This window comes from Python bivittatus, unplaced genomic scaffold, assembly GCF_059951505.1.
Source record: "Python bivittatus isolate LINGU-HERP-01145 unplaced genomic scaffold, Pbiv_v1 ctg000200_np1212, whole genome shotgun sequence".
Classification (NCBI taxonomy): domain Eukaryota; kingdom Metazoa; phylum Chordata; class Lepidosauria; order Squamata; family Pythonidae; genus Python; species Python bivittatus.
Genome location: NW_028277040.1, coordinates 8,572,080 through 8,592,415, shown reverse-complemented (window position 1 = coordinate 8,592,415; position 20,336 = coordinate 8,572,080). Strand labels below are relative to the sequence as shown.

The 20,336-nt window shown below is 34.8% G+C and overlaps 1 protein-coding gene across 2 annotated transcripts in view; it reads right to left on the bottom strand.

The window, feature by feature from the left end:
* Nucleotides 1–20,336, bottom strand: part of SATB2 (SATB homeobox 2) — a 136,905-nt gene that overhangs the window by 29,472 nt on the left and 87,097 nt on the right. Inside the window, exons 8-9 of one of the 2 annotated variants that reach the window (XM_088135672.1) lie at nt 14,430–14,642; nt 8,861–9,016 (exon numbers count right to left, since the gene is read on the bottom strand). In XM_088135672.1, coding sequence (XP_087991798.1) covers nt 8,861–9,016; nt 14,430–14,642 — 369 coding nt within the window. The remainder of the gene's footprint in view (nt 1–8,860; nt 9,017–14,429; nt 14,643–20,336) is intronic. The other variant, XM_088135673.1, reaches the window with a different exon arrangement.

Sequence of the window (20,336 nt, the reverse complement as noted above, 5' to 3'; positions counted from 1 at the left end):
GGCAATTCATTTATATCAACTTCTTTCACAAAAAGCTATTATCTGCCTTCTTTTTCTCTTTTTCCCAAGCTATTTGGATATTTTTCTTCAGCAAATCTACCTTTCATTCACAGTTCTTGTAAGCTCTCAATCTATTTATTCAAGCAGTTTATCACCTACCCATTCAGGATCATATATTTATCAACCAAAAGGGTTTCAGGTGCCATGAGAGGCTAATATTGAAAACATTATGTTACGGAACCTTTAAGCAAGACACACAATTCCCTACCAAGAAATTACTATCAACAGAGAAGGTGTAATATGCATTGCAGTGTTTCTTTTTAATTGAAATAATCTTTCTGTGCTATCTGAGAAAGTTTTTCAGTATGAAGCAAAAAAAAAGTGTAAATGTCAAATAAAACAGTGACAGATGATGACAGTATTCTCTATTGAATAGCACCGTTGCTTCGTGCATGTTCGATGAGAACTCATGAATTATTAATAAATAAACCTCCTTTTTATGTTTAAAAAAACCTCAAGTAGTTGTGTGATTTATTCAGGGAGGTTGTAGCAGAGGGAAACTGAAAATTCCAAAACAGTGACTTCTGTGTTAAAAATGCTGATACTGAATTTTGCATAGATAAAAGCACTGAAATTTTAAGACTGACAACTAAGGAGTGCCTGGCTAGTATCCATCCTTTTTCCCCCAGCCCACACTATCTGCACTGGGAATAAAAGTAGATTTAAAACATGCTAGAAAGTGAAAAAGGTGGCTGAAAGAAAACAAATGTTCTTTAACCTGGTGCTGGTTCAAGTGTACCAGAATTTTTCAATAGGAAAAGAAAGGGAAGGGGTCTCATTGCCCCATTCCTTTGCTAATGTAAGTTAAAGTTTTCCTGTCCAGATTCAGTCCCAGGTTTTTAATTTCAAAACTGGGCTGGACATTGATTGGATCAGAAATCTACCTTTTATAATGAAAATAAATGCAGTGCAGGATTCTCCTCCACATATCCCCAGACACTATCTCTTCAAGAACCCACTAGGATGTTTAAGGTAAAATGGGAATACCTTCTAAACAATATTATATCAAGAGAGTAGACGTTATGGGGTGCTTGTCTTATTGTTGCTCCTCACTTTATCTGAACATCCATTATAAATAAATGAATGCACTGTTGGAAAAGCCTACCATCCAATTAAAAATATCCAAAAGCCCAATTGTATGTAGAAGTGAGTCTCACTGAGCTCAGTAGAATTTACTCATACACAAGTGTGTCTAGGATGGCATATTGGTTGCAATCAGCAGCAATACAAAAAAGATACTGCCATGGATGGATAAAGGAGAACGTACCTTCTAAGATGAAATTTAAAACTCATTTTTAAAATTTTCAAGCCTGCTGATTAATTTTAGTGTGTGTGTATGTATGTATATGTATATATATTAGGTTTACAGACTAATAAGTTAAATATTGAAGTTCTATTTTAAATCATTATTGTTTTATATATTATGCCTGTGTATGACTTGTGGTTGCAACAATAGACTAATTAGGATAGGATGAATAACTCTTGGGAAGCCCCATGAAAATTGTGCTTTCTAAAGGAAGAGAAGGTTGTCCATACAATCAGGAAATAGGTTGGGTGTAGTAGTCCTAACATCTATGAAATTTAATCAGTTTTAATCTAATGTATATACTGCCTTAAAGTACTGAGCTACTAACACTGATCCTGTCACCAGATTACCTATTAAAATAAAATGTTTAAAAAATGGGAAAATCTGCTTCTGTAACCTCTGCAAGCATTGCAATTTAAGAGGTACAGAAAATAAATAAAACAAATAAAAATCTTGTTGCCTGTACATTAAGAGATGATTGCAGAGTACTTAGCTAGTGATTTCTTTATACACAGTTTTGTCAATATCGTCACCATTTCTGATATTTAAAAACCTAGGCAATTAAGCTTTCCGGCCACATTTTATAAGAACAATGACTCTTAATCATGTGTATCTGATAGTAAAATATAAGAGTCCTTTGCTAATCTTCCAATTTTCCTGTTTAATAAGCACAAGCATTCAAAACATGGTGGATTGGGAACCCCCTAGAGGTAAAGGAAGGGAGATGAGAACAGAAATTAACATTATATATTATACTTTTTAACTATATACTTTTTAATATTTAGGTCAGCAGTAGCAGTCATGAAAACTAGAAGTCAAACTATTTAAGTATTTACTGAAAGAGCTCATATGTTTAGAAGCTTCATAAGATGCCCCATGTGAAGAGAATTTAATCAAATATTGTGATAAGATGCCCCATGTGAAGAGAATTTAATCAAACAAATATTAATAGGTATTTTTGTTAAACCCAAGCACTGAAATATAGGCTTATTCATTCTGGTACAAATCAGGTACATCTGGCGCTCGTTTTATGAGTGTTAAAAATGATATGATACTCCATATATAATTTGTGTGTTCACACAGATTTATATGATCCAAAGAGAAATCAGAGCATGTGTTTATGTAGTCCCTATCTAATTTGCAATTCCATTGTTAACTTATGGAAGATTTCCTACTGTGATTGTGACAAATACACTGTACAAAATAGACCTAATTTTTCTTTCTTTTGTGGGTTCTTCTTGTGTGAATCACTAGGTGTTTTTTCTTAATCTTTTTTGGCTATGCATTATACCATGCCTGCAGCCTTACTTAAGGGGAAAAACTAAGATATTTGTGTGTACAACTGGAGAAACATAATATATTGCAGGGGTAGACAACATATTTTAGGACCAGGGGTAAGCAACATGTTTGAACTTCTGAGAACATATTGTGGACTCTTACATAAAAGTGCTGTTATGGGCAGTTTTCTATCATGGAAGGTGCGGCCAGTCATAAACACTCATTTGCCCAATAGGATAAGATGAGATTGTTCCCTGTCACTCTTTTCAACACCTTAGCATTCTTTCTACCACTGCCGTTTAACTTGGTCTCTTTTTTTTCGGGGGGGGTGCACACAATTTCAAAACAGTATTAGCCATCCATCATTTTTATTTTCTAAGAATGTACTGCTTCGATTCATAAGAATAGGTGGCATACAAAAGGTTGGAAATAAATAGTGTCTAGGTGCTAAATACTATATGATGTTACAAGTTGGTAATTTGTTTTAAGGATCTTTAATTCTGTAAACACTAAGCAGGGCAGAAAGTCTGGTGGATGCCAAGAAAAGCATCCACCAGCATATTACTCTTCACTGGCACAATGTAAGACATAACAGAGACATAGGAAATCAGAGAGGCGCAAGGTGAGACAAGTACTGCTGAGGAATACCATTCATATGTTGGGAAAGCATTTCAGTAAGTAGGGAGCGTAACTGCTGTATTTAATACAGGTTTTTCATCTACATATGTCTACTGTATTTTTGAAAAAACGGTAATCACTTCCAGAAATACCAGGTTGGTGTGTGCATCAGAGAAAATTCAAAAACTGTTTGTCATATGTATAGGGACTGGTGAAGAACACTGTTCAGCTCATGTTCCACAAAACCTTTCATAGACTCAAAGCTTTTGCCACACAAAAGGCTTAAAACAGTTTTTGATTAAATGGAGTATTAGCATAACAGGCATCTGCAGTACCAATGGAACCCTAAACTACAAATTCCTTGTGAATAACAATCTACAAATTCATAATCTAAATTACAATTTTTTGAGAATAACAAAATAATGCAAAAAAGAGAAAAAAGATGAACTTGCTATTGGAAAGTACACAGAAACTGGAATTTTCTAGGTTTTACTGTTGTAATTTCCAAGATACTAAGAAACTGAAAGTTGTTAATTTTAAGACCACTAAAAATGGTGTGTGAATGTTCACAGTGAAAGCAGAAATTAACAGTAATCCATACTGAAACACTGCTGGTCACCTGTCACCACTGAAGCTGTATGGAAATATATATCTTAGGTATTTAATTGATGGTCCTTCAGCAACAACTTGCTTAATCTGATGTTTATAATTTTGAAAGGATTTGAATGTTTCTGCATTGACATTTTGCAGGAATTCCAGCAAATACATGAGTAGGCAAATTAAGAGATTTTAGTGAGAATGATTCAAAATAACTCTACTCAAAATATATGTTAAAGGATATTTCCTCACCCACATCTTCAGTGCAGAAAAATGTCAGCATCTGTGAGAAAAATTATAATGTGCGATAGATGTTTTAAGAGACTGGGAATCTGCTATTAGTCAAATTAGCCACAGAAAATTATTTTCTAATTGTACTCAAGCAAAGGCCTCTAAAAGAAATGTTCAGACTGGAAATCTACAGCAACATGAAATTAACCAGGTAGTAGTATGAACTTGTAATTCACTCACAGAACTGTCCCTTTTACAAACCCAGTACACCCCCATTAAAATAAAGCTCCTGCCAATTAAAAAAAAAAGCCAGTGAAGAAAGCAGATTTTTAAAAAAAGAGTGGCTATAATGCTGAATTCTGACATGCACATTAATGGAATCTTGACAAGTACATCTGATCTCTATAGGTACAGTTTACAGTGATTATTTTTGAATTGCAGTAGCCTATACTTTAATATTTGTAGGAACTTACTAGTTCTGCTAAACTACTCTTTCAAGTCTTTACTTGAACCATTTATTCTAATTAAAGATTTGTTTGACAAGAATTATCACATAATGGCAAAACTTGAATTAAATTTTGATCACACAACTCTTAGCAAAAAAAAGAGCAAAGAAAGAAAAGTGTAGTGTGTGCTTCCTTAAGAACTTTTTGTGCCTCTTTTCTTAAAATGAGGAAGTGGGGCTCTTATTTTTTATGTTTCTAGCCCTCACAACTGTAGAAAGAAGGCTGAAAATGATGGGGGGGAGGGGAAGAGAAGAGAGACCAAAAAGAAGGCTAGAAGAAAACACATTTTTAAATAATCATGTTTGTAATATTGATTATGTCATATGTTGCTATTTTTTTTTAAAAAAACAAGTTTATCAACAAAGAAAGCAAGTACTTCTAGGACATTTAAGCCATAGTTCCTACTTTCCATAGTATACAGATCATCATTTAAAAACGTGGAGAACTGATTCCATAATTCTTCAAAATAAACACCATCCTCTAGCCTCGTAGCTGTCTGCAGCAATGCCTTTGGACCCATAAGGATCTCAAAGCTGTAGAGAAAATCCTTGGGATCCAGTTCACCTTCTTATAGATGCTTTACAATGTCCATGCCCACAATCCAGCCATTCTGAAAACAGCCAAGTCACCTATGGCAGCCATTCAATGAACATGCCCATGTACTATTAAATCCCAAATATGATCCCAGGTAAAAAAGGTAGCCTATCTCTGGAGTTTTACATTTGCTCAGACCAGGATTCATGTGGCTCAACATCAGAGAGCCCTATGTTTGGTGCTGCAGAGAAGCTCAAATGTGCTGGCTCTCTACACAACTTTTTTATGTTCTTTATTTTTCTAAGATATTCAGAATCCCTGGCTCAAATTTTCCATTTTGCTTTTAGAAATGTTGGCCATTTGGAAGAACTGGATGGAGCCATCAAACAAAAGACTACAATTGTTATACATTATATGTATACTTCTGTTGACAGGCAGGATGCACATTCCTCCATTTGGTTGAACAGAATTTCTCAGAGAATACTTCAACCAATATTGCATTCTCTGTTTGTGAATCACTTTTTGTGAGTAAATCAGTGCAGAGAACCTTTCAATTCACCAAACCAGAACTTTGTCCCAAAGAATTATCCTTTCCCTTACAAGTGAAGCACATGAATCAGTAAAGGTGAATTCAATTATTCTCCAGAAACAATAAGTTATTATGACTGAAGCCTCCCTTAATTTTTTTTAACTGTTCAGCATATACTTATTGTTTCCTTTATTCTAGTCCATCCTCAGTTCAGTTCTAGAACTATTAAACTCTTTGTGATTATTGTAACTAAAACCCCCTGAATTTAGGCTCATGTGCCTGTTGAGCCTGTTCTATGAGTTGAGGACTTTAAGATCACCATTCTGAGATAGCTACTTAAGATCTCAAACGAAGTGTGATTGTTTGTAGTTTTAATATAATTTGAAACAAAACATTACTGCTGCAGGTACCCTATTAATACCTTAGTTTCCTATCTCTACCATCATTGCCGAAGAATATTATTCAGAATTAGCATTTTCTCGGCTGGTTTTAGACAACAATGCTCTGGATTATATTTGAATTTGAATCTAAAATCTTGGATTCTAGAGAAGAGGTTTTATGCAATGTATTGTTTTAATTCATCACAAACTATTATGAAATCCATCATGTATCTCATTCTCTGAAAGCTCTTGCTCTATTTCTTTTCTATCAATTTTGCCCACATATTTTATATTCTCAGTGGCAATCAAGCTGCCCTTGACTGCCAATACTTCAATACTAGGGAAGCTAGGGAATTGCAATGCTTCCCTAGCACCGTTCTCCACCCAGGACTGTATCTATTTCTTTTCTATCTTTACATTAAGATATTTAGGAACAGTTTGCTAACCCACATCCTAAGCAATGTGAATAATAACCAAAATGCTTGCTGTTGTATATATGAATATTGATTCCAAATGCTGTTTTGTTTCTTTGCATGCAAAATAAACTTATGAATATTAAGACTCGTTTGAGATATGAATTACCACTCCTTGAACTTATGGGTTATATAACAACTTATATAATAGCTCATAATATAACTGATGAGTTCTATTATGAGAATTAAGTGTTCTCCGTCAACTACATGTTTAAACTGGAGTTAACATTTTTCAAAAGTAGAAATTAAAAGTAGCAATTCCCCAAATTGGTGAAACATCACTAAATAAACATGTTATTTTTATACCATGCTCGCTGAAAAGATTGCCTATACGAACAGCGACCTACACAAATTTGTGGAGGCAAGGACTTCAAAAGCAGTAAGAAAGAAGCACCTTTCCATGGAATGTATGCCTGTGCTTTCCTGCCGTTCTGAATAAATTACTCCAGATACAAGTCTGAAAAGTCATAGCCAGTCACTTGGTACTGGTGGACTCATACTCTATTTGTGAGTTTCCCCAGAGGAACAGAGCTGCTGCTGCAGGCAGCTGGAAGCAACGTGTTAGATTATATAAGTCACATATGATCCAGCAGTAGTTTTTTTATGTATTTGAAGATTTGGATCTCAACAGCAACTTAATTAGAACCCTTGTGGTAGCAAGACATATTTAGGCAGGTTACAGGTCTAAATGGTTGTTACTAATTCTCCAGAGAGTCATACAAAGTATGTCTCTTTGAGATTTTTTTTAGGCTTTAGACTCTAGATAAGTTTAAAGTCTAAATGGATGTTGACACTAGGCCATAAAAATTAAAAGCACCAACAGTTCTCAAATTTTGCCCTAGTTTCCCCACAACACAATATTATAAAATAACGGTACCATGGCAACCAAAAATAGTTTGAAAACATACTCATAAATGAGCTTGATATGCAAATAGCAACTCCAAGCTCATAATATTAGGTTTTGATGTGGTTATCGGAGCTGAATACATTTCCTATTCCTAATATAAACCAAACACTGCAGTTACTTCAGCATATCAAAAGAGTTAAAAGTATAATAAGAAAATCAACTGAGAGAACTGTGAAATGAAAAGCACATACTCAGACATACTTATGCAAGAAGTGTTTGCAGGGCACAACCACAGCAAATTTCATTTTCACACATCTGATCGATCTTGCTGCTCATTTTTTTTTTAATCCTCTCTATCGGTTCTACATGCTGCAACTGCTTTCTTTTTCAGATCAAGAACGATTAATATATTCTAGCTAAGGAGAATAACTCATGGCTGATTCCTTTGGAATTTCAGTATTCAAGCTGGCACTGATTGAAGTTGGTGAGCTACCCAAATTATTTTCAGTAGCTTAGAGCATTTCTATTTCAGGACTTTTCTGCATAAAATGACAGCAAGATTCCAGACATTTTCCAGCCAAACCTCAAAAAGAGCCTGGTAATTCAGTTTGTGCTAAACAGTCCTGATTAAAAACTATCTCATCTTGGGTGTAGGTGTGTGTATATAAAAAAAAATTGCAAAAAGGAGAGGACAAAAGGCACGTTTGCAAAATCAATTGTGCAGTTTTTATTTTACTGCACTTTTACCACATATGTCATTTATTACACAGTGGAAAACCGTTAAATGCACAGTAGTTGTGCCAAGTGGCATTATGCTTTTAACAGCTTTATTCGTTTAACAGCTCCAGCTCTCATTATATTTTGCCATGTGGTACATGAGATTTTTATTCTTCTAACAGTGTAAAAGGGGTCCATGGCATTTTCCTTTTATGTATTTCATATTGTGCCTGTAGTTTTTTTCTTTTTTGTGGGTATTAAGCCTTAGGCAAAACTAAAAACAAGGGCTGTATCAGGAAACATGAAGAGTTAGAAGGAAAAGGAAGTAAGAAAGGTTTAGATCCTTTTTATAATCAAATTTATATCATATATTTGTAGGGTCACAATATTTCTCTGAAGACTAGTATGTGACTACTTTCATTTCTGTATTTTATTATTGTTCCATTTCATCTTTTTACTGAATGGAAAAACATTCAAAGCAAAGAATTAGTGGTTATAACTTGTTAAGGCCTCTATCAAACAAAGACACCATCATTTCAAGATTCCTTATTTTATTATTCTATTTCTTTTTCACTTGTCTTTTTTTAAAGATTCTTGTGTCTTAACTATTCAGTCTGTTTAAAGAGGTAGAAAGAAATTATTCTGGGGCAAAAGAACAAATAAGAAAGGATTTTCTGGAGCTTGTTGTTAGTAGTATAGGTGTACTTTTATTTGTAGGAGAAGGGATGGGTCCAATTTCCACCTCAAAGTTATTCCCGCTCTTGAAAGAGAATCGCCTACTCACCTGACTTTTGTTGGCAGCTACTTTGGCGAACAGAGCCTGAGACACCTTGGCCCTTTTCATCTCCTGTTGGATCTCGTCATAAATGGCAGCTGTGATGTTGATGTTGGCTCCGTCCACCTTAATGGGGAGGTCTGTTGTCGGTGTTGAGGTTTTGGCCTACCGAGAGACCATGAAAATAATAATTAAAATAGTGCTGCTTTCAGCCCAGCCATCTGTGCAGAAATTGTCAAAGGATTTCAGTCAGCTGATGCCAAACTGCATTAGCTACAGAGGGACACTTCCTGTCCATTATTCTAATCAGGTTAATTGTGATTGGAAATAATTGCAGGGCATTCCTATAGGACATACAAAGCGTGTGTATGCACTCTCTCTCGCTCTCTTTTTCTTACAAACACACACACACACACAGTATTCTTCAGTTGCTCTGACTTTCAACAAATACAAAAAGCATATACTTGGAAATTAAAAGGTTATGTAGGAGATGAAGTAATGTTTAAACAATTATTTTATTCAGCTAACCCTCAAATACAATATATTATGTATATGAGTATTTGAATTTTTGCTCCCTCCCCCTCCTCCCAAAAAAGCATACCTCGGAGGAAGAGCCAATTCTTCCAGAAAAAATGAGTAAATGCATAGAGGTCTCTAAATAATAAATTATTACTCAATTTAATATACTCCCTCAAGTCTCTTTCATCCTTTATTAAAATTATACGTATGTCATTTGAGTATGTATGGTTTCCCATCATTATGCTGGCCAGACAGTCACCTAATTTCACCTAGGAAATCAGTGGGTATGAAAAAAAGATTAATAACTCTATGCCTGCCAGTATGCTTGATATGCTACCATTGACTTCCTAAACCCACATTGCAGCTGGGTACATTCCATTACATTCCTTTTAAATAAATGATTTCCTATCAATTTCTGTGACAATTGAAGGACACTAATGAAAGAATATTGCCATCACAGATAAATCTACCAAAAGAACTGAGATGGGATTTTACTGCACAAAAATCTAGAAATCTCCTGCAGACTACAATGGCTATTAATTAATTACAATGGCTATTAGAAGAACTAATAAACTATGCTAAACAATCATTTCAATCAAACAAGTTTAAAAAAACAAATGCAGATACACAGTAATGACCAAGGGCTCTAATTACACAAGGTTTTTAGGAAACTGAAATACATATTAAAGCAAAAAGTGTAGTTAGAAAAGGATGAAAAAAACCCTGAAGTAATAGCATATCCTCCATTCTGATTCATTAGAACAGCCTGGTACAGGGTAAGCATTTTATATACACTGAAAGTTTAACAGGGCAATATACTTTATCATCTTTAACAAAAAAGATGTCTCTCTAAGGTATTCTAAAAAGGAAGTATGCGGTTTTGTCTTGTATCTGAGAAATCCAGGTTTGTCTTGTATTTGACAAACCCAGTTTTAAAACTTAGATGTATTGTTATATGAATATCTTTTATATATATATATATATATATATATATATATATATATATATATATAAACAAACAAATATAGGATTAAAACCATTTTAGAATACATTTGCCTGTGTTCTGTGGTCAACTTGGAGAAGCCTGCTCTGAGTTATTCCATCATGATATGTGGCCTCAAAAAGCAGAATCTTCTTTATTATGGCACTCGTATTACAAAAATCATAAAGGGTGGACTGCCTGGTTCCATTTTCACTCACTTATTATTGGACAATATAAGAACATTTATTTTAGCCAGATTTGTGATTATAATTCGCACTATTAAAAAGACTTGCAAATTCACTTTTTTCTACTGTGTTAACAAGAATGTTTAAAGTTGAGGCTTTGTATTTTTATAATTATTACTTTATTTCAATGAAGTTTTATTTTTTCAGATAAATAAAATGGTCCAAAAATGGCAGAATGGACTATATAAATATACTTTGCTAAAATCAGCCTGCTATCTTTTTAATTTCCCTTGACTTTTACCAAATAACAAATGAAGCAGCAGAAGCCCATATTTAAATATTGCCATATTCATCTCAAAACATTTGGGCTCTTTTTTTTCCCCGATCAGTTTGGCATTGATTACCTACTACCAAATACACATTTCAAAACAGAAGTTTATCAGCTTGAAAGCTACAAATGGAGAATTACAATTTAAAAAAAAAGCAATGCAATAGGGGGAAAAATGAACATTTACTGTATTTCTTGATACTCTGAGATTATCTACTACACTGCAAAATCATATCACAGATTGGTATCTATGGAAACAATATTTTTTATATAGGATTAACTTTGGCACCAGGAAAAAAAAAATATCATCTTTCATTTCAAATACATTTTCTCCTGTCTGCCCATCTTGGATATTTCTTAAGGCACCCTTCTAGCATTAAATGATCCTTCTCGGTACTAAGACTTAGGCAAAAATAAATCATATATGCATTATAAAATAAGTTACCATTTAAGAATTTTCTCCTGCTTCAGCAGGAGAAGGTAGGTTATACCATTGCTGATTTTGCTTTTTCTAAAAGAAATCTCTTCCATTCTCTGGGTAATTTCCTCACTTCTCTATCTTGGATGTAATTCACTGCCAATGTTCAAATGAACTGGCATAAATGTTATAGTTATCTTCTTGGACTCTTACCAGGGTGACCAAATGAGTTTTCATTTACAGACATCTTATGTGCAGCATGTTTTCCATAGGGAGGCCAACCAAGTATCAAATATTACAAGCTTCCCAAAGTTATTCTTAGCTGCCCAGAGGCACTTATAAATTCTTTCAATCAATCGACATTTTTTTTATCTTTCCAACACAAAGGAAAGCCCCTTTTCTTTTTAAGTTATAGTTTACCTTTGCTGTTAATGTTGTTCTTCTATTTTTAGTAATATTTTATCCTTTTTTCTGTGAAATATTGTAATTTTTAACTCTACCCTGCTCTGGAACTTATTAGCTTAATGCTGAGGCATAAAGAAGAAGGAAGAAAATCATCATCATCAACATCAGTATGTGAGTTGGGCAGCCATATAAATTGGTTAAATAAATAAATAGTGTTGATGTTTTTGGTGGGATGGGAGTTGATGGGTTTTTTTGTACTTGGGATTTTACTTTGTAAGAAACCTGGAGTCACTGTGTGTGAGTTGGGCGGCCATATAAATTTGTTAAATAAATAAATAAATAAATAAATAAAATAAAATCTAGGAGTAAAGCCTTGTGATTATAATCAAATGCTGTTAAACATAGAATAGAAAAAAGAATCTTAATATCTGGAGACTGAGGGCATGGAGGGAAGCAACAGAGACATAAATGCCAATTTTCACATATGATACATAATCAGCCCCACCAAAAGAATTAGATGTGTATAACCAGCCTTGGCTAGTTTGGTGACCTCCCAAATTCTAAACAAGCATAACCACCAGCAACAGTTAGTATAAGAATTTCCTCAATAAAATGAGAGTGATAGTTTTTCCTGAACTCACTTTTCCTACTGAATTTACAATTCTACTGTTTGTCCATCTCCTATCCCTCCTAATACAGAAAAGAAATTGTCTCCAAATCATGACTTTCTCCCTCCTTTTTTCTTCTTCTTTTGATCAACAGTAGTCAAAGAGATATTGGAGGAAGGATTTTAAAATGCTGTTCTTAAATATATACACCTATATTGTAAACAGTGGTGAAACATGAATAGTGAAAACAAATGCATTTCAGAGAAATGGAAGGTACTTTTTAAAATTTTGCAACGTAATTCTCCACTTTAAAAAAAGGAGTAGAAATCTGTATATTGGATAAAATGTATATGAATACATAATACATTTGAAAATTTGTGCATTTTTAAGGGAAAAATTACACTTAGATTGGTAAAAGTGCATACAAAATGTATATATTTGGAGAAATATGTACATGTATTTCTGCATATTTAATGAACATTTTAATTTTTATTTTTAAAAATATTATACACAAATTAAATGGCAATACAACTATATAACTATATAAAATACAACATACTTTGAAAAAGAATCAGTTTATTTTATTTTTTAAAAACTATATAGTATGGAAAAAATAGCAAGAGAAAAATACGTATATATATACTATATTACTATACAAAATTATACTATGCCAAATTACCTAAGGAAAAGAGAAAGAAAAAGAAGGAAGTCCTTAGAAAACGAAAAACCCTTTAAAAACAAATGAACTAAACAAAACTAGAAACTCAAAAAAGAAATACTTGTGTAAATTATATGTAATCATACACATATACACATACACTGTTTAAAGAAGATAGATAGATAGATAGATAGATAGATAGATAGATAGATAGATAGATAGATAGATAGATAGATAGACAGACAGACAGACAGACAGACAGACAGACAGACAGACAGACAGACAGACAGATCTATTAAAATCACAGCTCTCTCCAACTTCAACATTATGATTCAATTTTTAAACAATTAAGACTTTTTGGAAATTTACCGAAGAGTAAAATGTTACAGTTTTGCTAATCCATAGACTGTTCCCCTGTATTGAAAGGAGCTTCAAGTATTGTATTTACCTTCTGACATCCATTTCATACTAGGCGAGCTCTATCTGTCTTCTCTAATAAAACAGGTATTGGGTCTAAAGTTTCATTCAGACATTAATTTTCAGTGGTTCCTTTCTCCAGCAACAAGTGTGGGAGGAAACACAGCATTCACTGTTCCTGTCATACTCTCTGCTAGGAGAGACTCTGGTTTATAATTTTGGCAATAACAATTAGTAGCTTAACCTGAGCAAACATTTGCTGGACAGATTCACTTAAACATCCATGACTGAAGACCATTTGGAGGGTTAAAGATCAGTACCTGCATTATATCCCAAAACCAACTACAGACCTCTAACATTTCTTTAGTAAAATTCCTTAAACACATGTCTGACCACTTGTTTTGAAAAGTTCCCAATGTTTTTCCTATTAGTTAGTTGCAATCAATCTAACAACCCCTCCTTAACTGTATTTCAGCACTTCTGGATGCTACTTAGAGGTCAGCTTGCCATCCAGAAGATGAGGTACTAAAGCAACTGTAGACAACCATAGGATAAAATTAAAGGTACAACCCCAGACTAAAGTTACAGAAAAGTTCAGGCACGCATTGAGGCTGAAGTGCGCAATCAGTGCTGAAAGGGAATAACGCTGTCTAGCTCTGTTTAACCATTCAGTGGAGAAAACCATTTCTAACACTGCAAAAGCTGGGGTACGTATTCCATGTGCACATCAATGATTTCAGGAGCTTCAGATCACAGCCAAGGTGTGCAACCTGCCCTGTAGATATTTGAATTCTTTCATGTACTTAACTGAATGTTCATTCTTTATATTTGCAGCATTAGTTTTAAAAAATAGCATACTGGTTTCGCCCCAGAAGTGTTGCTAGAAGACCACACAAAGCTGTTAACAGCAATTTCAAACCCTAAAAATTGAAGGTTTTCTTTTCTAATGAATATCAGTCTGGGAAAAACCTAACCAGCCATCTTATATGATGCCTGGCTTTAGGTTTTCTATATGAGGGGACAGTACTGAAAGCAATTATAATAGGGTTGAACCTTACCTGGGGGGTTCTGGAGGAACTCGGACTGCTGGCAGCTGAAGACACCATGCTCACATTGGGGTTCATACTCCTCTCTCTCTCATCCTGATATATACGATCTCGCTCTGTCTCAGGTAGGTTGAGGAAATTCTGCATTGCCCTCAGATTTACCAGGAGGGACTGGGAAGCTGTTCTAGGGTCTTCTTCTTTACGCAGTATCTCTGATAGCAATCCCTGGTTCAAAAAATTAAAAAAAAAAGAGGCCAAGTCTTTTTAAAAAATGTGTTAGTTGTAATCAGCCAGGCTGCAGTGCTGAGACCCTTCATCAGATGTCAAAGCATATGGAATGTTTTCTAGAAACAAACCTTGTTTTCTAAGGACCATGGCTGATTTAAGAGCAATTATATTTAAATTCTACCTTTCATTTAAGAAGAATCCAAACACAACGGTGCCAAAGAGGCAAGTGGATAGTAAGACACCATTATAAAACTACAATTATAGCCAGGTGCCTAAGAAGTATTAATGCTCTCACTTTTTCTGCTTGAGGCTGCAAACACTTGGCAGTTCTGTTCATCTTCAGGAATCTGCCAAGTTTGGTAAATTTAGTTCAGACATTAAAAAGCTCAGGAGACTTATGAAGAAAAATGTTTGGCAGGGTTTGGATGTTACAGTTCATTCACTGCAAACTGTCAATTCTTTCTAATGGGGAAAATGCTGCAAATATGAGAAATCCTCAAGATATTTCATCTTTAAAATTAATAATTTGGAAATTTCTTGCTGCCTCATTTAAAAAGTCAGGAGGTGGCAATGCTCAGAATCATCTAGATTGTTCGGTTTTTTACATGAAAGAAGTCAGAGGCTCAGTTACAAGTGTACTAAGTAATTAGGCCTTAGAAACCTAGCAAAGTCAAGGAACATAAAAAATTACAAAGTACGTGGGACATAAATGTTACAGATCACTCTGTGGACCTCTCCAATACTAATTTTAACAAAGCAAAGTCTGGAGTCTTTGCTTAGCAGAATCTCTAATCATTTGCTCTCCTTCCATGTCCCTCTGTCCTGCAGAACTCCAAGTAAAACTTCCTTCTTATAGCATAAATCATATCCAGAAAATAACTACTAATTGCACTGAAAATAAATGGTACAACAGCCACCTAAATGTTACTTTGTCCATACTCCTTCTCCTTCCTTCTACCTGCACTCTGCATACACCTTCAACACATCGCCTTTTCCTCTGAAATACCATTCTCAACAGTAAGTGCGTAAGTATCCTTTCTTTAAAAAAAAAGCTAGAAGGGTAAAATCACATGCTGCATTGTTTCTAGGCAGGAAAGCTCAATACAGGTTATAACAAATGAATATGCCCCAAGCTTATGTCAATACACAAAGAAATGAAGTTTCCCTGGGTCAAGATATATAGGGGAAATGCTCACAATTGGTTAATATCATATATGAGAAATTCATACATACATGAGAAACTGAAACTGATAGTCTTTGAAGAACCAACTAAATATCCTTTGCTGTGACACAAAAATATCATAGTATAGATCTAGTAGCAGACTAGAATCACACAAATAGAAGATTATAAAAAAAAATCAAATATTTGGGAACTATCGGACTGGTCACTTTCCTTCAGTCCAATCTACTTCACAGGGTTGTAGTTGTGAAATAAAATAGGAGGGAACAGTATGTATGCCACCTTGAGCTTCTGTTCTAAAAGACGGGATATAACTCTTAACAAATATGCAAATAAATACAAAATATGAAATAATTATTCCAGACACAGGTGCTTGCTATATGTTGCTATTTGTTCTATCAGTTACATGCTTCTGTTTTCTTATTCATGAATGAAATGTACATGATTAATCTTATCGGAATCTGCATGGCCATTTTTAGGGGCATAAAAAAAACACAATGTTTTAAAGTACAACCAAGTATAAGTACAGTGACCATATTTTCTTGGAAAAAAAATAAAGAACAAACCTGAAAAAGGGGCAAATCTGAAAGAGGTTCATAGGGATAAGACTTCAGCAAGCCTGGGATCTCCTGATATTAGGAAGCTTGCACACTGATGGTGTTATATGTAATATCCTCCCTCTCGTGGTCTTGTTTTACCTATTCTTATTGTTTTAATGGGTTTGTAAAATGTTTTAATTCCTGGTTTTATTGTAGCCACCCAGAGTCATTCATGTGAGATGGGCAGACATGTACATTTGACAAAATAAATAAATAAATAAATATTTAATTCTTTATATTTATAATTTTGCTTTACAAAGGAAAAATTATGAGCAAAACCAAGAAAATGAATAATTTAATTAAATTAATCTAAAGGATAGCTTTCTGAAATAAAGGACTGTACTTTATAATAATAAAGGACATATGGTCACTGTAAGTATAAGGTACAAAAATGCAGCATTTTGACAATATGCCTATTGTCATCAGTGCAATTTGTTGTTTTGCAAATATTTTGTATTTTGAATTCTTTTTTAAAAAAAAGACAAGTAAAAAATAATGGTGTAATGGCACACTCCCTATTACAGAGACTGTAGGCCATATGTGTGAAACTCAAGGCCCGCAGGCCACATCCGGCCCAGCGTGTAATTATATCCGGCCCACGAGATCATTTTATATATTATTGTTATTAATGGCCCGGCGATATGAAGCGCTGGTAACACAATAAACTACAGATCCCATAATGCAGCGCTGCAGCTGCCTTGCCGAATGCTTCCCGCGTTAATCAAGTCTAACTTATGATGCTGCAAGTTATTGCGAAGCTAGCCCTCACGACGCCGAAGAGAAAAGTTGATTCTGAAAACAGAGCCTTTAAAAACCGATGGGGGGCTGAGTATATGTTTACTGACATTGCCGGTAAACCCGTGTGTCTCATTTGTGGAGCTAATGTGGCTGTAATTAAAGAATTTAATCTAAGACGGCACTATGAGACAAAACATCAGGATAACCTGAAAGACCTGAATGCAGAGCAGAAGATACAGAAAGCAGAAGAGTTAAAGAAGAATCTGACACTTCAGCAGACGTTTTTTACCCGTGCAAAATCACAAAGTGAAGCTGCTGTGAAAGCAAGTTTTATCGTGGCAGAGGAGATCGCCAAATCAGCCAGGCCATTTACCGAGGGAGAATTTCTGAAGAGCTGCATGATCAAGGTGTTTGACGTCTTATGTCCAGACAAAAAGCAGATGCTGGCAAATGTAAGCCTGAGTAGAAATACGATTGCTGATTGAGTTTGTGAGATGGCCACTGATTTAAGAACATAGTTGAGTGAAAGAAGCAAAGACTTTATTGCATACTCTCTTGCTGTGGATGAAAGTACTGACATGACTGATACTGCACAGCTGGCCATCTTCATCCGTGGAGTGGACTCCAATTTGCGCGTTACAGAGGAAATAATGGACATTAAATCGATGCACGGGACAACGACTGGAAAAGACATTTTTGAAAATGTATGTCAAAGTATAATCGACATGAAACTGCCCTGGGACAAACTTATTGCACTTACAACTGATGGAGCACCATCTATGTGGGGTGAAAAAAGTGGACTAGTGGGAAGGATGCGAGTAAAGATGCAGGAGGAGAACTGTACTGGTGAGTTAACGGCGTATCACTGCATCATACACCAGGAAGCACTATGTGGCAAAGTCCTGAAGATGGACAATGTAATGAGCACTGTAACACAAACTATAAACTTTATCCGAGCTAAAGGTTTAAATCAGCAGCAATTTCAGTCCTTTATGCGGGAGATAGATTCAGAGTTTGCTGACATTTCTTATCATACAGAGGTGCGTTGGCTAAGTCGGAGAAAAGTTCTCAACAGAGTTTTTGAGCTCAGCAACGAAATCTGTCAGTTCATGGACAGTAAAGGAAAAGACTCCACTAATTTTAGGGATGAAAAGTGGAAATGCGAGTTGGCATTTCTGGTTGACATAACAGCTCATCTCAACGCCTTAAACCTCCAGCTCCAGGGACGTGACCACATGATCACTGACATGTATGACGCAGTGAAGGCATTTCAAGTGAAGCTGCTTTTATGGGAGACACAAATGCGCCAGTGCAACTTGCCCCACTTTCCCTGTTGCCAAGTAATGTTGAACCAAGTCGGCACAACGGTGTTCCCAAATACGCACTTTGCTGATAAGCTCAGCGCACTGCGCACTGAGTTCGCACGGCGCTTTGGTGACTTTGAAGAACAAAAAAAGAATTTTGAGTTGCTTCACAACCCATTTGCCGTCGATGTGGAAACCGCACCTGTGCAGATTCAGATGGAGCTGATTGAGCTGCAGTGTAATGGTACACTGAAGGCAAAGTACGACACTGCATGGCCCGCAGAGTTTATTCACTCCATTCCTGCAGAAATGCCCCAGCTCTGTCTACATGCGGCTCGAACCTTGTGCATGTTTGGTAGCACATATCTGTGTGAGAAGCTCTTCTCAGTGACGAAGACTAACAAAACAGCACACAGGAGTCGTCTCACTGATGAGCACCTGCAGTCCATCCTGAGAATCTCCACAACACAGAACCTCACACCAAATATAAACGAACTTGTTGCCAAAAAAAGATGCCAGGCGTCCAGCTCTGATAAAATGACATAAGAGCAAAGACAACTGAATGATTTGATTTGTTATTGCTGAAAAGCACAAATTTTATTTATATTTCCAGGTTTTGTTATACAGCATGTTCATATTTTGAATTTGTATAATTTTAACAGGATATATTTTTATGGAGAGCAAAATCTTTTGGGATATTTAAAATTTAAGTTTATTTTTTATATAAAATGACATAAGAGTAAAGAAATTTGAATGTTTGTTCTTTTAACGTTTACTTTATTTCTAACTTGTATAATTTAGACAGGATATATTTTGGAAAGCAAAATATCATAAGTTATTTAAGGTTTGAGTTGATTTATTCCGGAATAATATTCCTGTCTGTTTTTATTCATATTTATGTTAAAAAAAGTTAAGTTTTAAAAGTTTTAAAGTTTTAAAAGTTTAGTTTTAGTGTGTTCAATAAATGTTTATCCTGTTCGGTCCGCGACCTAAAGGGTGTTTTGGATTTTGGCCCCCTGTGCAATTGAGTTTGACACCCCTGCTATAGGCGAACATACTAGTCTCCTACACAACAATCATTCTGTGATTCTGCTCAGATACAGAGGTAGAGTCAGTAATCCATGTATCGTTACACTCACTAACCCATTTCTTGTAATAGCTATTGCCTGCAGAAGTTGGGTGACACTCTCTTCTTGTTACTGTTTCAAAAATCTGTTTTTTCCCCTTTTTAAAAATGTTATATTTGTATTTTATTGGTGTTACTGTATTTTAAATTCTGTATTTGTGTTTTATTGGTCTGGGACCATAAATAAATCTATAGCTGTTAACCTAATTTCTCATTTTTGTCTATTTAATACAATTGTATATATTTTAGTTTTATTTGATAATCTTTACTGATCTTGGGATGAATTTTTAAATTCAAAAGATAGTTTTAAACAATGGATTGTGCTTTTTCAGACAAAACATGAAGTTATAGAACTATTCATGAGTTATAAAGTTATAAAACTGATAAAACATATTCATGAGAAACTATTTCTTCTCAGATTTTATTTTTTGTAAAACAAAAACCAGTAAACTAGTAGCTGTCAGAAGCAATAACTTAATTCAACAGGACTAGATATTAGTATTTTCATGCTTAAAAAGCAAAATAATGGCTTAATTAAGCAGTTGCATTTAGATTAGTAGCTCCTGCAAGGCAAAAACAGATAATTCAGATATAGTTGGCAAGTATTATTATGTCAGTTTCCCATATTAAAACAGACCCTCCAAAAAGTGTGTTTATAAATTACTCCCAGTTTCTTACATTTGAACAAGTTTGAAGAGTATAAACACCAAGAACACAAAAGCTTTACTGGTTGGGCTATGAGTA